This window comes from Balaenoptera acutorostrata, chromosome 19 (assembly GCF_949987535.1).
Source record: "Balaenoptera acutorostrata chromosome 19, mBalAcu1.1, whole genome shotgun sequence".
Taxonomy (NCBI): Eukaryota; Metazoa; Chordata; class Mammalia; order Artiodactyla; family Balaenopteridae; genus Balaenoptera; species Balaenoptera acutorostrata.
In genome coordinates this window covers 57,596,435-57,608,689 of record NC_080082.1, presented here as the reverse complement: position 1 = coordinate 57,608,689, position 12,255 = coordinate 57,596,435, and the positions used below count along the sequence as shown (strand labels likewise).

The 12,255-nt window shown below is 54.5% G+C and overlaps 1 protein-coding gene across 1 annotated transcript; it reads left to right on the top strand.

Moving 5' to 3' along the window:
* The first annotated feature begins 333 nt into the window (after nt 1–333).
* Nucleotides 334–11,809, top strand: SLC1A5 (solute carrier family 1 member 5). Its single transcript, XM_007168182.3, is given in 9 exon segments — nt 334–1,536; nt 3,863–3,905; nt 4,348–4,395; nt 5,611–5,777; nt 7,635–7,868; nt 8,645–8,839; nt 8,992–9,126; nt 10,941–11,118; nt 11,120–11,809. Coding segments are annotated over 9 exon segments (1,635 nt in total). The 5' UTR covers nt 334–967; the 3' UTR covers nt 11,186–11,809.
* The last annotated feature ends 446 nt before the right edge of the window (nt 11,810–12,255 follow it).

Sequence of the window (12,255 nt, the reverse complement as noted above, 5' to 3'; positions counted from 1 at the left end):
TAAATTGATTTGCAGACCCGCGGATCACCTGGCACTTTCTAGAGACCCTCGCGCCAGGCACTTTTGTGGCTTATAGGCCCCCAACCCAATACCCTATCCTCCGGCAGGGAAAAGCCTCCTCCCAACGCCCCGCCCCCTTCGGACCCTCCACCCCCACCCCACCCGGACCCCGCCCCTGAATGTAACCATTGTTTTCCTGCCTTCTATCGGGGTGACTTGGCCCTACTCCAGCCAAAGCCCCGCCCTGGAGGGCCCTGAAGCCGACCGAGCCAATCGGCACCGGTGGGTTTGTCCCCGTTCTCTCAAGCCTCGCCCTGGGTTCTTAATCCGGGCAGCTTCCGCCAAGCAGTCTCAGAGCCACGCGGCGCGCCCGGGAGGTCCGGTCTCGGCTAACAGCTGATTCTTCCCGGGATCCCGGGCCGCCGCCTTCGGCACCCAGGGGCCCGGATCTTCCCGCCTGGACCCAAGAGCCTGGCCCCCCCTCTTCCCGGAGCTCCGTCTTCCGGCCCCCAGACTCAGGCTCCCCAGCTCTCCGTTTCCAGGACCCAGGCACCCCAGGTCCCCGCCTCCCGGATCTGCGCCACCAGGACCTAGCCTCTTGAAGACCTCTGCCGCCTGGGCGCCTTCAGCCTTCCGGAGCCAAGGACCCTAGGTCCCAGCTTGAGAAACTCCCGTCTTCCTAACCCCCAGGGTAAAGAAACCCAGGTGCTCCCACCTCCCAGCTTTCAGCGCCGGGCACAAACGAAGAGCAGAGGAGCCCCAGCGCCCAGCCTAGGGAATCTCAAACACTCCAGCTTCTAAGAGACAAGGAACTTAAGCGCTGTGAACTCACAACTCCAAGGAACCCTCCAAAGTTCCAGCCTCCAGGCTCTGTTAACTCAACAAAGTTTTAAGGAACGAGAGCGTCCTGGGAAGGAGCCCCGAGCGCTCCCTCTTCCAGGCGCTGAGGAACCCCGGGGCGTTCATCATGGTGGCCGATCCGCCTAAGGGAGACCCCAAGGGGTACGCGGCGGCGGAGCCCACCGCCAACGGCGTCTCGGCGTTGGTCCCCCTAGAGGACCCAGGCTCGGCGAAAGGCGGCTGTTGCGGCTCCGGGGACCGGGTGCGCCGCTGCCTTCGCGCCAACCTGCTGGTGCTGCTGACAGTGGTGGCAGTGGTGGCGGGCGTGGCTCTGGGGCTGGGGGTCTCGGGGGCCGGCGGCGCGCTAGCGCTGGGCCCAGCGCGCCTGGAGGCCTTTGCCTTCCCGGGCGAGCTGCTGCTGCGCCTGCTAAAGATGATTATCTTGCCGCTGGTGGTGTGCAGCCTGATCGGCGGCGCGGCCAGCCTGGACCCGAGCGCGCTCGGCCGCCTGGGCGCCTGGGCGCTGCTCTTTTTCCTGGTTACTACACTGCTAGCGTCGGCGCTCGGCGTGGGCTTGGCGCTCGCACTGCAGCCGGGCGCCGCCTTCGCCGCCATCAACGCCTCGGTCGGGGCCATGGGCTCCGTGGAAGAGGCCCCCAGCAAGGAGGTGCTCGATTCGTTCCTGGATCTTGTGAGGTCAGACCCCGCCCTCCCGGTGGAGGGGTTGGGGGAAGGGAGTGGGTGCTTCAGCCTCGTGGGGAGGGGACGCGTGTTAGGGTTGGCGGGAGTCGCCACGTGGACGGAAGGGGGCTTTTGGGTCCTCCGTGTCCGGGACATCCCCAGGGCCTCAAGGAAGACGGGATGGGATAGTTGGGGGGCGCTCTGGCCCCTTGAGGGTCAGGGTACAGAGGGTGAGAACAGACTCCTGGAGGAGATTTCTAAATATGGGGGCCTGCGTACATAAGCGGGACCCCACAGGAGGGTGATAGGGGCGTGGAAGTCTTATAGAGGGAGAAGTGATGCTTGGCGGGGTTGAGGGTCTCTGCTGTGAGGGGGGGAGGATCCTGAGGGGAACTTGGAAGAGGATCTTTGGGTGGCCAGGGGCCCCAGGATGGGGCTTCTGGGTAAAGGTTTAAGTCCAGTGTCTGGATAAAAGTTCTTGGAGCCCTGGGTAAGGGGCCCCTGCAGGACCTGAAGAGATCAGAATGACCCCCCACCAGGCCCTCTTCCCACGTGGTTCCCCACACCACGTGTCCCCCAGACAAAGCCAGGTCCTTTTTTCAGCCTCTTTTCCCCACCCAGTTCAGCTGGGCAGGACCCTGGCTTCCCCTTTATATGTTCCTGGTAGGTAAGTCCTGCCACCTCCACAAACTTTCCATCCCATTTCCTACTCTGTCTGGTACCCGGCTGCCCTCCCCTTGCACTAGGCTGCCCAGAAAAGGGGCAGATTCTTTTCCTTTGGGCCTCTGCTCCCCTCCCCTCAAGAATGGCTCTCTCCCCCCTTTTAAGGAGGGCAGACTGCTGGATCCACATGGCCTTGCCTTTGAGGCCTGCTGATTCAGTGTCTGCAGGTTGGTTGGGGACTTCCTGGAAGTGGGGGAAGGAAATGATGAGTCACGGAACACGGTTCCCCTCAGTCTCTTGGGGCATCAGTGCAGGCCGATACTGGGGGGAGGCTTGGTGTCCAGAAATTACAGCGGGTAGGCACCTCCTGGCTGGGGGAGATTAGCTGTGTCCTGACCCAGCCCTGGCTGGCCTGGGTGGGTACAGGCCGACCTGCAGACGGGCACACCCACTTGAAGTTTGTTTATGTGTGCAAGCTTCCCCGTTGTGCCCAAATCCATGTAACTCATTTGGCCAGCCACTCGGGGACTTAGCCGGAACGTCTCAGAGCCACCCAACTTTATAAGCCACTGACACACAACTGGACACGGGCACGCAGACACTCACTGATGCCACTGACCACACCAACATGTGGAACACTGCCTAAACACAGCTCGAGAGCACATACGCACTCACATACATGCCTACAGGGCCACACACCAACAGGGTCACACATATCTGAACACTAACCTGCGCCCCCCAACCGGACACCAGCACCTGATAAGCTACCAACCACCACCAGCAGCTGTGCACCCACGTCTTTGGTGAGAGGGAGGATCCGAGGTTGCCGAGCGGTTCGGACTGTGGCATCAGCTGGCCGGTTTCAAATCCCAGTTTTGCCACTTCCTAACGGCAAGTTTCTTCACCTGTCAGTGCCTCAGCTTCCTTTTCTGTGAAATGGGGATAATAGTGCACGGCCCTGAGGGCTGTCAGGACAATTAAATGAGTTGATTTATATAAAGCACTTAGTACAGCGCCCATAGTCACCTTGGCTGTTATTTTTGTCTTGCCCTGAGGCACACGGGGCCACTGTCCGACTCCCTCACATGCTCAGTGGCGTTTAATGCACGCTGCTGCACACTTAATCACACCCAGACACCCTCACACAAGAGTGACTGCATAAACACAAAGGCACATTCACAACAACACAGTCAATCCTTGTCACTTTCTCACCACCTCTTCCCTAACACACCCAGATCTTCCCCACAGCCTGCAACCCACCAGCCAGCCCCCAGGGCCAGCCCTTTCCTCAGCCCTCCCAGGCCTCCAGGAGGAAGTGGCTGATGCAAGATGGCCAGAGTATTGAGGGTGCTGAGTGTGGGGTGGAGCCAGGCCCCGTAACCCTGTCCCAGCCTGCCTTGGGAAGCTGGCATTCCTCACCCTCAATCCACATTCCCTCGGGGCTAGAACACCAGCCTCCTGGGCCCCAGGATTCCAGCTGAGACTCTGCACACCCTGGAAAGATGTGCAGGCCCAGGTCCATCTCTGCCTGGCTGAACCTGGCTGAGGCATGGGTGAGGACCACATTTGGGTACAGATGGGGCCTCCAAGGTTCCCCTCACCCCAAGAGGCCAACCCAGCCCCCCTGACCTCCTCCTGTGGTATCTAATACTCCCCCCCGCCATGTTTATCTCTGCAGAAATATCTTCCCCTCCAACCTGGTGTCCGCAGCCTTCCGCTCAGTGAGTGCTCTGGGGTGTCCCTCAGGGTTGGGGGGTGGGCAGGGAGGGAGACAGCCAGTTCCAGCCCCTTGGTGCCTGATTTTGGGTGGTGCCTGGGAAAACGCACGTGCCCACATATTTACAGGCCATATTGCAGGGCTCCTGGGTGATTTCTGAATGAAACCCATCCACGCCCCTCATGAGAATATGGGTTCTGAGCCTCCTCTGGGTTCTAATTCTAGCTGTGTGACCCTGAGCAAGTGCCTTTACCTCTCTGAGCCTCAGTTTCCACCTCTGGAAAATGGGGGTATGAATAGTCCTACTGCAGCAGGGTTGCTGGTGGGATGGAATGAGATCACGTTTAAGGGAAGCTTAGGGCGGGCTTTGAGTATTGTCAGTGCCAGGACGGGGTGGGGGAGCCTCAATGACAATTGATGCTGACTCTTCCCAACTCCACCTACAGTACGCTACCTCCTATAAGGAGAGATTGTTCAACGGAACCCAGGTGAAGGTAAGAGCTGGGAAGGCGGTGGGGGGCCCTGCACCTTGGTTTTTCCATTTTGTTCTTACCCTGGTCTCGTCTGCCCTCTGGGTCTTCTTTTTTATTTATTATTTTTATTTTTGGCTGCGTTGGGTCTTCGTTGCTGTGCGCGGGCTTTTCTCTAGTTGCGGCGAGCGGGGGCTACTCTTTGTTGCGGTGCGCGGGCTTCTCATTGCGGTGGCTTCTCTTCTTGCGGAGCACGGGCTCTAGGTGCGCGGACTTCAGTAGTTGTGGCACGCGGGCTCAGTAGTTGTGGCTCGCGGGCTCTAGAGCACAAGCTCAGTAGTTGTGGCTCACGGGCTTAGTTGCTCTGCAGCACGTGGGATCTTCCCGGACCAGGCCTTGAACCCGTGTCCCCTGCATTGGCAGGCGATTCTGAACCACTGCGCCACCAGGGAAGTCCCCTGGGTCTTCTAACATTTGGGCGCAATCTGTTTTAAACTCTCCGAAGCCCCTCCCCAATTTCTGTCTTTTCTGCCTTTCTGGAATCTCCATTTTGCCCTCTCTTCTCCCTCCCCACAGCCACACTCAGGTCCAGGCTCCTCTTTTCCCCTCCCTTCCCACCCCCTCCCGCCCACCTTCAGCCTGGCAGCTGGAGTATTCTTTCCAAAGCACAAACCTGACCCAGCCTCTCTCCTGCCTAAAGCCCTGTCAAATTCCCTAGTGCCCTCGGAAGAAAGCCTAGGCTCCTCGCCATAGTTCCCGGGGCCCCTGTGAGGTCCTGCCCCTGCCCATCCGCCCACCCAGCCTCATCCTGTGACTCTGCCTGGCCCATTCTGCTCCAGCCACAGTGAATTCCTTTCTGTTCTTTGAATGCCTAAGTTAGAGTCATTTCAAGGTTGTTGCATATTGTTACCTCTCTCTAGAAGAGGTAACAATACCCCTCCCCTCCCTTTACCTTGTTCACTCCAGGTCTTAGCCCCTTCCTCCAGGAAGCCCTCCCTGATTCCCCTCCTCCAAGCTTGGCAGCACAACCTTCCTTGGTTCCCATACTCCCCTGGGTTCCCCCGTCCCAGCCCTGTCCACTCTGGGTGGTCCCTGGACCCGGACTGTGAGCCTTGGGAGGATGGGGCCTGGGGAATGGTCTTGTCTCTGCTGGGTCCCAGCAGTGCGCAGGACAGGCCCTCAGTCACTGGGCAGGTTGACTGAATGGCCCCGCCCATCCCCATGTGTTCTTGCCCAAAGGTGCCCGTGGGGGGTGAGGTGGAGGGTATGAACATCCTGGGCCTGGTGGTGTTTGCCATCGTCTTTGGCGTGGCCCTGCGGAAGCTGGGGCCTGAGGGAGAGCTGCTCATCCGCTTCTTCAACTCCTTCAACGATGCCACCATGGTGCTGGTCTCCTGGATCATGTGGTAAGTGGTGGGAGAGGGGGCTGGTGCGGCGGGGTGGGACAATCCTCTGTCTGCTCCTTCGAACCAGACGGCCTAGATTCAAATCCAGCATCGACTATTCCCTGGCTATGTGACTTCAGGCAAGTGACTTACTCTCTCTGTGCCTCAGTTTCCTCGTCTATAAGGTGAGGACAGTGCTGTATGCCGTGAGAGCTAAGACTGATCCTGGAACCTTCTTGATCCTATTGGAAGGTGATAAAAAGACCGCCGAGCTGTGGCCGCAGCCTGGCTAACGCATCTCAGTTTCCGAGATTTCAGTGTCATCAAATGTTTGCCTTTGGATCAATAATGGAAAATAGTGCCTGCTTTATAGGGTTATAATGAAGATGAAATGAGTGACTGAGGTGTAAGTAAAGCACTTAGAAAGTGTTTTAAACGTCTAGCACCTACTGAGCATTCAGTTAATGTCAGCTACGATTATCACCATTATGTATGAGCTTTTGTTAAATGGCCTCAGATAATGAGGGAAAAAAACACGTGCAGAGGCCTTCGGCTTCACCCTTGCCACCTCCCCTGTCTCATCTCCACATGGTATCACACTGATTCTCAGGACCCATCCTGGGTCAGAAGGTCAGAAATCAGGAGGTGGGTTAAGGCTGCTGCATTTTTACCAAATCTCCCCCCACCCCAACCCTGATTCCAGGGTGGCTGACATCTAAGAAGCTGCTGTGTGGAACTAATAGAAACACTTGGTGTGTGGGTAAGAGCAGGCTGTGCAGCTGGGCAGCCTGAGTTCCTATCCCGGCGCTACTACTTCCCAGCTGTGTGCCCTATGACAAGTTACTTATCCCGCCGTGCCTCAGTTTCCCCATCTGGAAAACGGCGTTGATAGTACCAGGCACGAGTGAGTTAATACGTGTAAAGTTCTTGGGACAGTGCCTGACCTATAGCGTGCCTACAGTAAACAAGCTTAGCTAATAGTTGTCAAGTACTTGTATAATTTCTGGGCACATCTCACTGGCTAGAACTTGGGCATTTGGCCAAACCTAAGTGCACAGGTGGCTGGGAAATGGTGCTTTTCTTCTGTAACTGAAGAGGAGAAGGGGTTTGGAGACAAGTAGCCGTAGCGATCAGGCAATCAAGGAAGTGATGTTGGGACCCCTCCTGGCTGGGAGACATATGCAACCCTTGGGATCTTCCCTCCAGGAGAGGGTGATAATAAATCCCAGTGGAAGTCTATAGACTTCACTTATTGTGTACAAAAAGCTTTCAGCTAATTTCAACTGGCATCTCATTTCATCCTCCCAAGATTCCTATGAGGTTGGTAGCATTATGGCCCCTGTTTTACAGACCTATTTGATTTTAATTCGATGATAGCGGCAAGAGACTCAAAATAGGAGCTCCCTTGTGGGGTTGTGGTGAAGAGTCAATCCCGTTCAAGGGCTCGGCACATCATAAATGCTTCATACCTGGGAGTTGTCATTAAGACATGAGCCACGGTTTTTATTTTTCATGGTGAGAGAGCGTATTGGTTTATGTCATATTAGCTGCTGTAACAAACAAACCCAGAAAATGTAAATGATATGCATGGTGGGTGTTTCTTTCCTGGTCATGTGTTAAGTCCAAATCTGGTGGGTGACTCTACTCCAAGTGGTCGATGGAACCACCCAAACTCCTTTTATCTCCCAGTGGCACTACGTTCAAGGGGAGAGAATGGAGGATGGCAGGGGAGGTGCCCGAACATCAGCCCACATTGCTGTGGGCGCTTCCTGACTTTGAGGGAGGCTGAGAAATGTGGTCAGGCCATGTGCCCAGCACAATGCCTGGCCCTGGGTGGGCACATAGTCAGAGGTGGCAATCTGTCTCCTGGGTAATTAGGTATGCCCCTGTGGGCATCTTGTTCCTGGTGGCCGGCAAGATCGTGGAGATGGAGGACGTGGGGATGCTCTTCGCCAGTCTCGGCAAATACATCCTGTGCTGCCTGCTTGGCCACGCCATCCATGGGCTCCTGGTGCTGCCCCTCATCTACTTCTTCTTCACCCGCAAGAATCCCTACCGGTTCCTGTGGGGCATCATGACGCCGCTGGCCACTGCCTTCGGGACCTCCTCCAGGTGTGACCTTGGGGCAGACCAGGGCAGGGTTTTTAAGCTTAAGGGGCCTGGAGCAGGCATCAGATGTCTAAAGACCCCTGAAATTTTGTCTAGGGACATGGGATCTGGGTACAGGGAACCCCCCCACCCCAATTAGGAAACTACTGCCTTGGAGATTTATTCCTCCCTTCCTGAGAACCCCTCCCCACCCCAAGGCCTGGCCTTGGGGGACTCTAGTGCTTTACCCTGGATCCAACCTCTAAAAGCTCCTTCCACCTCTCCTGAGTAGTTTGTCCATCTCTGCTGGCCCTGTCCCCTCAGGATCCAACCCTCCCTATAACAGCATCCCCAAGAGTATAGTAATTCTTAGTCGAGGTCTGTTATTGGTAGAGATGGGGAAGGGGTGTGAGTCAGTGAGCGCTCAGACATTCTAGAATTTAGTTATGAATTTTTATGTGTATTTTAAGGAGTAGCCCTTGGTAATCTCCCAGGGGTCCAAGACTCCCTATATTTTGGAATGCTTCCATTCTGTGGGATCCCTAGTGCCTTCTGGCTCTGAGAAGAGAAGGGCATGGCGAGCCGGGGAGGGCTAAAGGGTGTGGGTGGAGGCCCGGGGTCGTGGGAAGCAGAGGTCTAGGCTGGTGGGCAGAGCTTGCGCCTGAGATGAGGCGCTGTGTGGGCGGGGCCTGGTCCGGGGGATGGTCAGGGGAGGTAGGGGGTGTGGCTTGGGCGGTGGGCGGGGCCGGGTCGGGCTGGCCGGGTGAGCTCGCGCTAACTCAGATCTGGGTCCCTCGCAGCTCGGCCACGCTGCCGCTGATGATGAAGTGCGTGGAGGAGAAGAACGGCGTGGCCAAGCACATCAGCCGCTTCATTCTGCCCATCGGTGCCACTGTCAACATGGACGGTGCCGCGCTCTTCCAGTGTGTGGCTGCAGTGTTTATTGCACAGCTCAATCAGCGATCCTTGGACTTCGTGAAGATTATCACTATCCTGTGAGTGCGGGGGGGGGGGTGCTGCGGCTAGGACCCCCAAGGCACCTGACCCCTCCCTTGAGAACGGACACGAGCTGGGAGGAGCAGCCCCACCCCCACAGCTTCTCCCATTACCGAGCGGCCTCTCCCTGACCTCTCCTCTCCTCCCCCAGGGTCACCGCCACAGCATCCAGTGTGGGTGCCGCGGGCATCCCCGCTGGAGGTGTCCTCACTCTGGCCATCATCCTCGAGGCGGTCAGCCTGCCGGTTCACGACATCTCCTTGATCTTGGCTGTGGACTGGCTAGTGTGAGTGTGGTTCGGGGGTTCAGGGGGCTCAGGGGTACTCCTGAGAAAGGAGATGAGCAAGAGGGTCATTGAGAGCCTCTGAACAGAAGAGAGGAAGGAAGGGGTTCTAGAAGAAAGGGGAGGGGACCTTACCTTGAGTATTCCAATCAGAGGGAAGAAAGGGATCTTTGGGGTTCCAAGAGGAACCCCAGAAAGGTAGCATGTCCCAGTGGTTAATAGAGCAGACTCTTAGACCAGGCTCCCAGAGCCACTGTTGCTAGCTATAATGACCTTGGGCAAGTACTTAATCTCCCTGTGTCTCAGTTTCTCCATCTGTAAAATGGAGAGAATAGTTTCTCCTGGAGGATTAGATGACTTAATACACGCAGCTTTCTTAGAACAGCTACTTAGAACAGTAAGTAGAAAATGCTACGTAATTGTTAGCTATCATGATTAAGCTGTTAAGAGCGTAAAAGATTAGAAGACAGTCTGGCTTCAAAAGTTAAATAGTTACCATGTGTCTTAGCAATACCACGCCTAGGTTTAAACCCAAGAGAATTGAAAACATGTCCACAAAAACTTGTACATGAATGTTCACAGCAGCACTTTTTTTTTTTTAATTCAACACCTTTTTAAAAAATTAATTAATTTACTTATTTGGCTCAGTCAGGTCTTAGTTGTGGCACGCGGGCTCTCTAATGGTGCATGGGTTCTAGAGCACAGGCTCAGTAGTTGCGGCACATGGGATCTTAGTTCCCTGACCAGGCATCGAGCCTGCGTCCCCTGCATTGGAAGGCAGAGTCTTAACCACTGGACCACCAGGGAAATCCCCATAGCAGCACTATTCATAATAGTGAACAGGTGGAAACAACCCAAATACCTATCAATTGATGAATGGATAAACAAAGTGTCATATGTCCACACAATGGAATATTATTCAGCAATAAAATGGAATGAAGCAGTGATACAAACATACACACTACAACATATGACCCTTGAAAATATTATGCTACGTGAAAAAAGCCAGACAAAAAGGACCACATTGTATATGATTCCATTTATATGAACTGTTCAGAATAGGCAAATCTATAGACAGAAAGTAGATTAGTGGTTGCCTAGGCCTGGGGGATGGGAGGAAATGGGGGATAACTGCTTAATGGGTACGAGGATTCCTTTCTGGAGTGATGAAAATATTCCGGAATTAAATAGTGGTGATTGTTGCACAACTCTGAATAAACTAAAAAGCACTGGGTTGTATTCTTTGAAAGGGTGAATTTTACGGTATGTGAATTGTATCTCAATTTTTTAAAATGGCACACACACCCACACAAAAAGTATATAAAGAGGAAGGAAAAAGATCCTGAGGATTCTAGGGAGGAGAAGGGCCTGAGGGAGAACTTAGTATTTCAGAAGAAGAAAGAGGCATTGATGGGTCTTCTGGGGCCCCAAGGAAAGGGAGGCATGATTTTTTGAAGTTCCAGAAGGAACAAAGCTTGTATTTGATTGGAAGAAGGATCTTTGGGGATCCAGGGAGGATGGAGGAGATCTTTGGGGTTCTAAGGCAGAGAAAGCCTGATGGGACACTTGGGATTCTAGGGGAAGGAAGGTGGGTAGGAGGCTTCTGGGGTTCTAGAGGAAGAGATCTTTAAGGTTCTAGAGGAAGGGATATTTGGGATCCTGGGAGGATGGAGGGATGAGCTCCTAAGAGGAGTAGAACAGGGTTCTGGGAAGGAGGGCATGATGGGGACTTGAAGGTAACCGGCAGGGAGAGGGGAGAGAGTTGGGCCCTGACGCTTCCCCTCCCACTCACTTCCCCCTCACTGTTCCCCCTTCAGGGACCGGTCCTGTACCGTCCTCAACGTGGAAGGTGACGCCTTTGGGGCAGGACTCCTCCAAAGTTACGTGGATCGCACAGAGTCCCGCAGTTCAGTGCCCGAGCTGATCCAGGTGAAGAGTGAGGCCCCCTTGGCCGCGCGGCCGGTCCTCACCGAGGAGGGGAGCCCTCTCCTCAAACGCTGTCCGGGACCTGCTGGGGCCGCTGACACCTGTGAGAAGGAATCAGTCATGTAAATCCCAGTAGGGACCTTCCCTGCCCCAGTGCGGGGGATGCTTTGGACACTGGAATCATGCGGCATGGATGAACGGACACACAGGGCCTCTTGGAGAGTCCCGCCCACACGCTCGGGGAGCCGCAGGCCTCAGCTTCCCTCCCAGCCATGAGATCTGGGAGGCCTCGCTGCTGGGGTATATGCGTTTGCTTGTGTGTGTGTGACTGTCTGTCCCCAAATCTCCCCAGTCCTCAACTCCTGTCCCCACCCAAGGCTAGGAAACAGCAAGATGGAGAAGTAGCGGCCTCCACACCCCATCCTGGGAGCCTGCATGGCCTCGTGTCTCAGGGCACAGGGCACCATGGGAAATTCTTCCCTCTTCGAACAGAAGGATGTTCTGACAGGTTGCTGGCTCCTTTGATGGTTATTTTGGTGGCTGTACCTCTAGCTGTGCGCGCGTGTGTGTGTGTGTGTGTGCGTGTGTGTGTGTGTGTTTTCTGTGACTCTCCACGGTACAATCCCACCCTGTCCCCAGGCCCTCTCTTCCCTTCACAGTAACAGAAACACTCCCGGGAACCCTGAGGGGAGACTGAGGACACACACTGCTGTTACTCCAGAGGATGTTTTTCAGCAATAAAATTGTCAAGTATATCTAATCAGATGTTTTCAAGAATTTGACTAAAAGTGCTAGCCACACAGAAAACAACAAACAACAACAACAAAATGATAAATTGGACTTCATTGAAATAAAATATCTGTTCATCAAAAAACACGCAGCCAAAAAATAAAAATATATATATACACACACAACACTGTTGGAAACCACAGTGAGATACCACTGCACACACTTATTGGCATGGCAACAAACAAAAGCAATACCAAGTGCTGATGAGAACGTGGAACTGGACAGAACCCCTGCATTACTGGTGGGAATGCAAAACGGTCCAGTCACTTTGGAAAATCACTGGGCAGTTGCTTATAAAAACTGGGCACTTTAATATCAAAGTGTATTTTGAAATGAAAGCTATTCACACGAAAGCTGGTACACAAATGTTATAGCTGCTCTCTGTAATTGCCAAAATTTAGAAACAAATCAATTGGA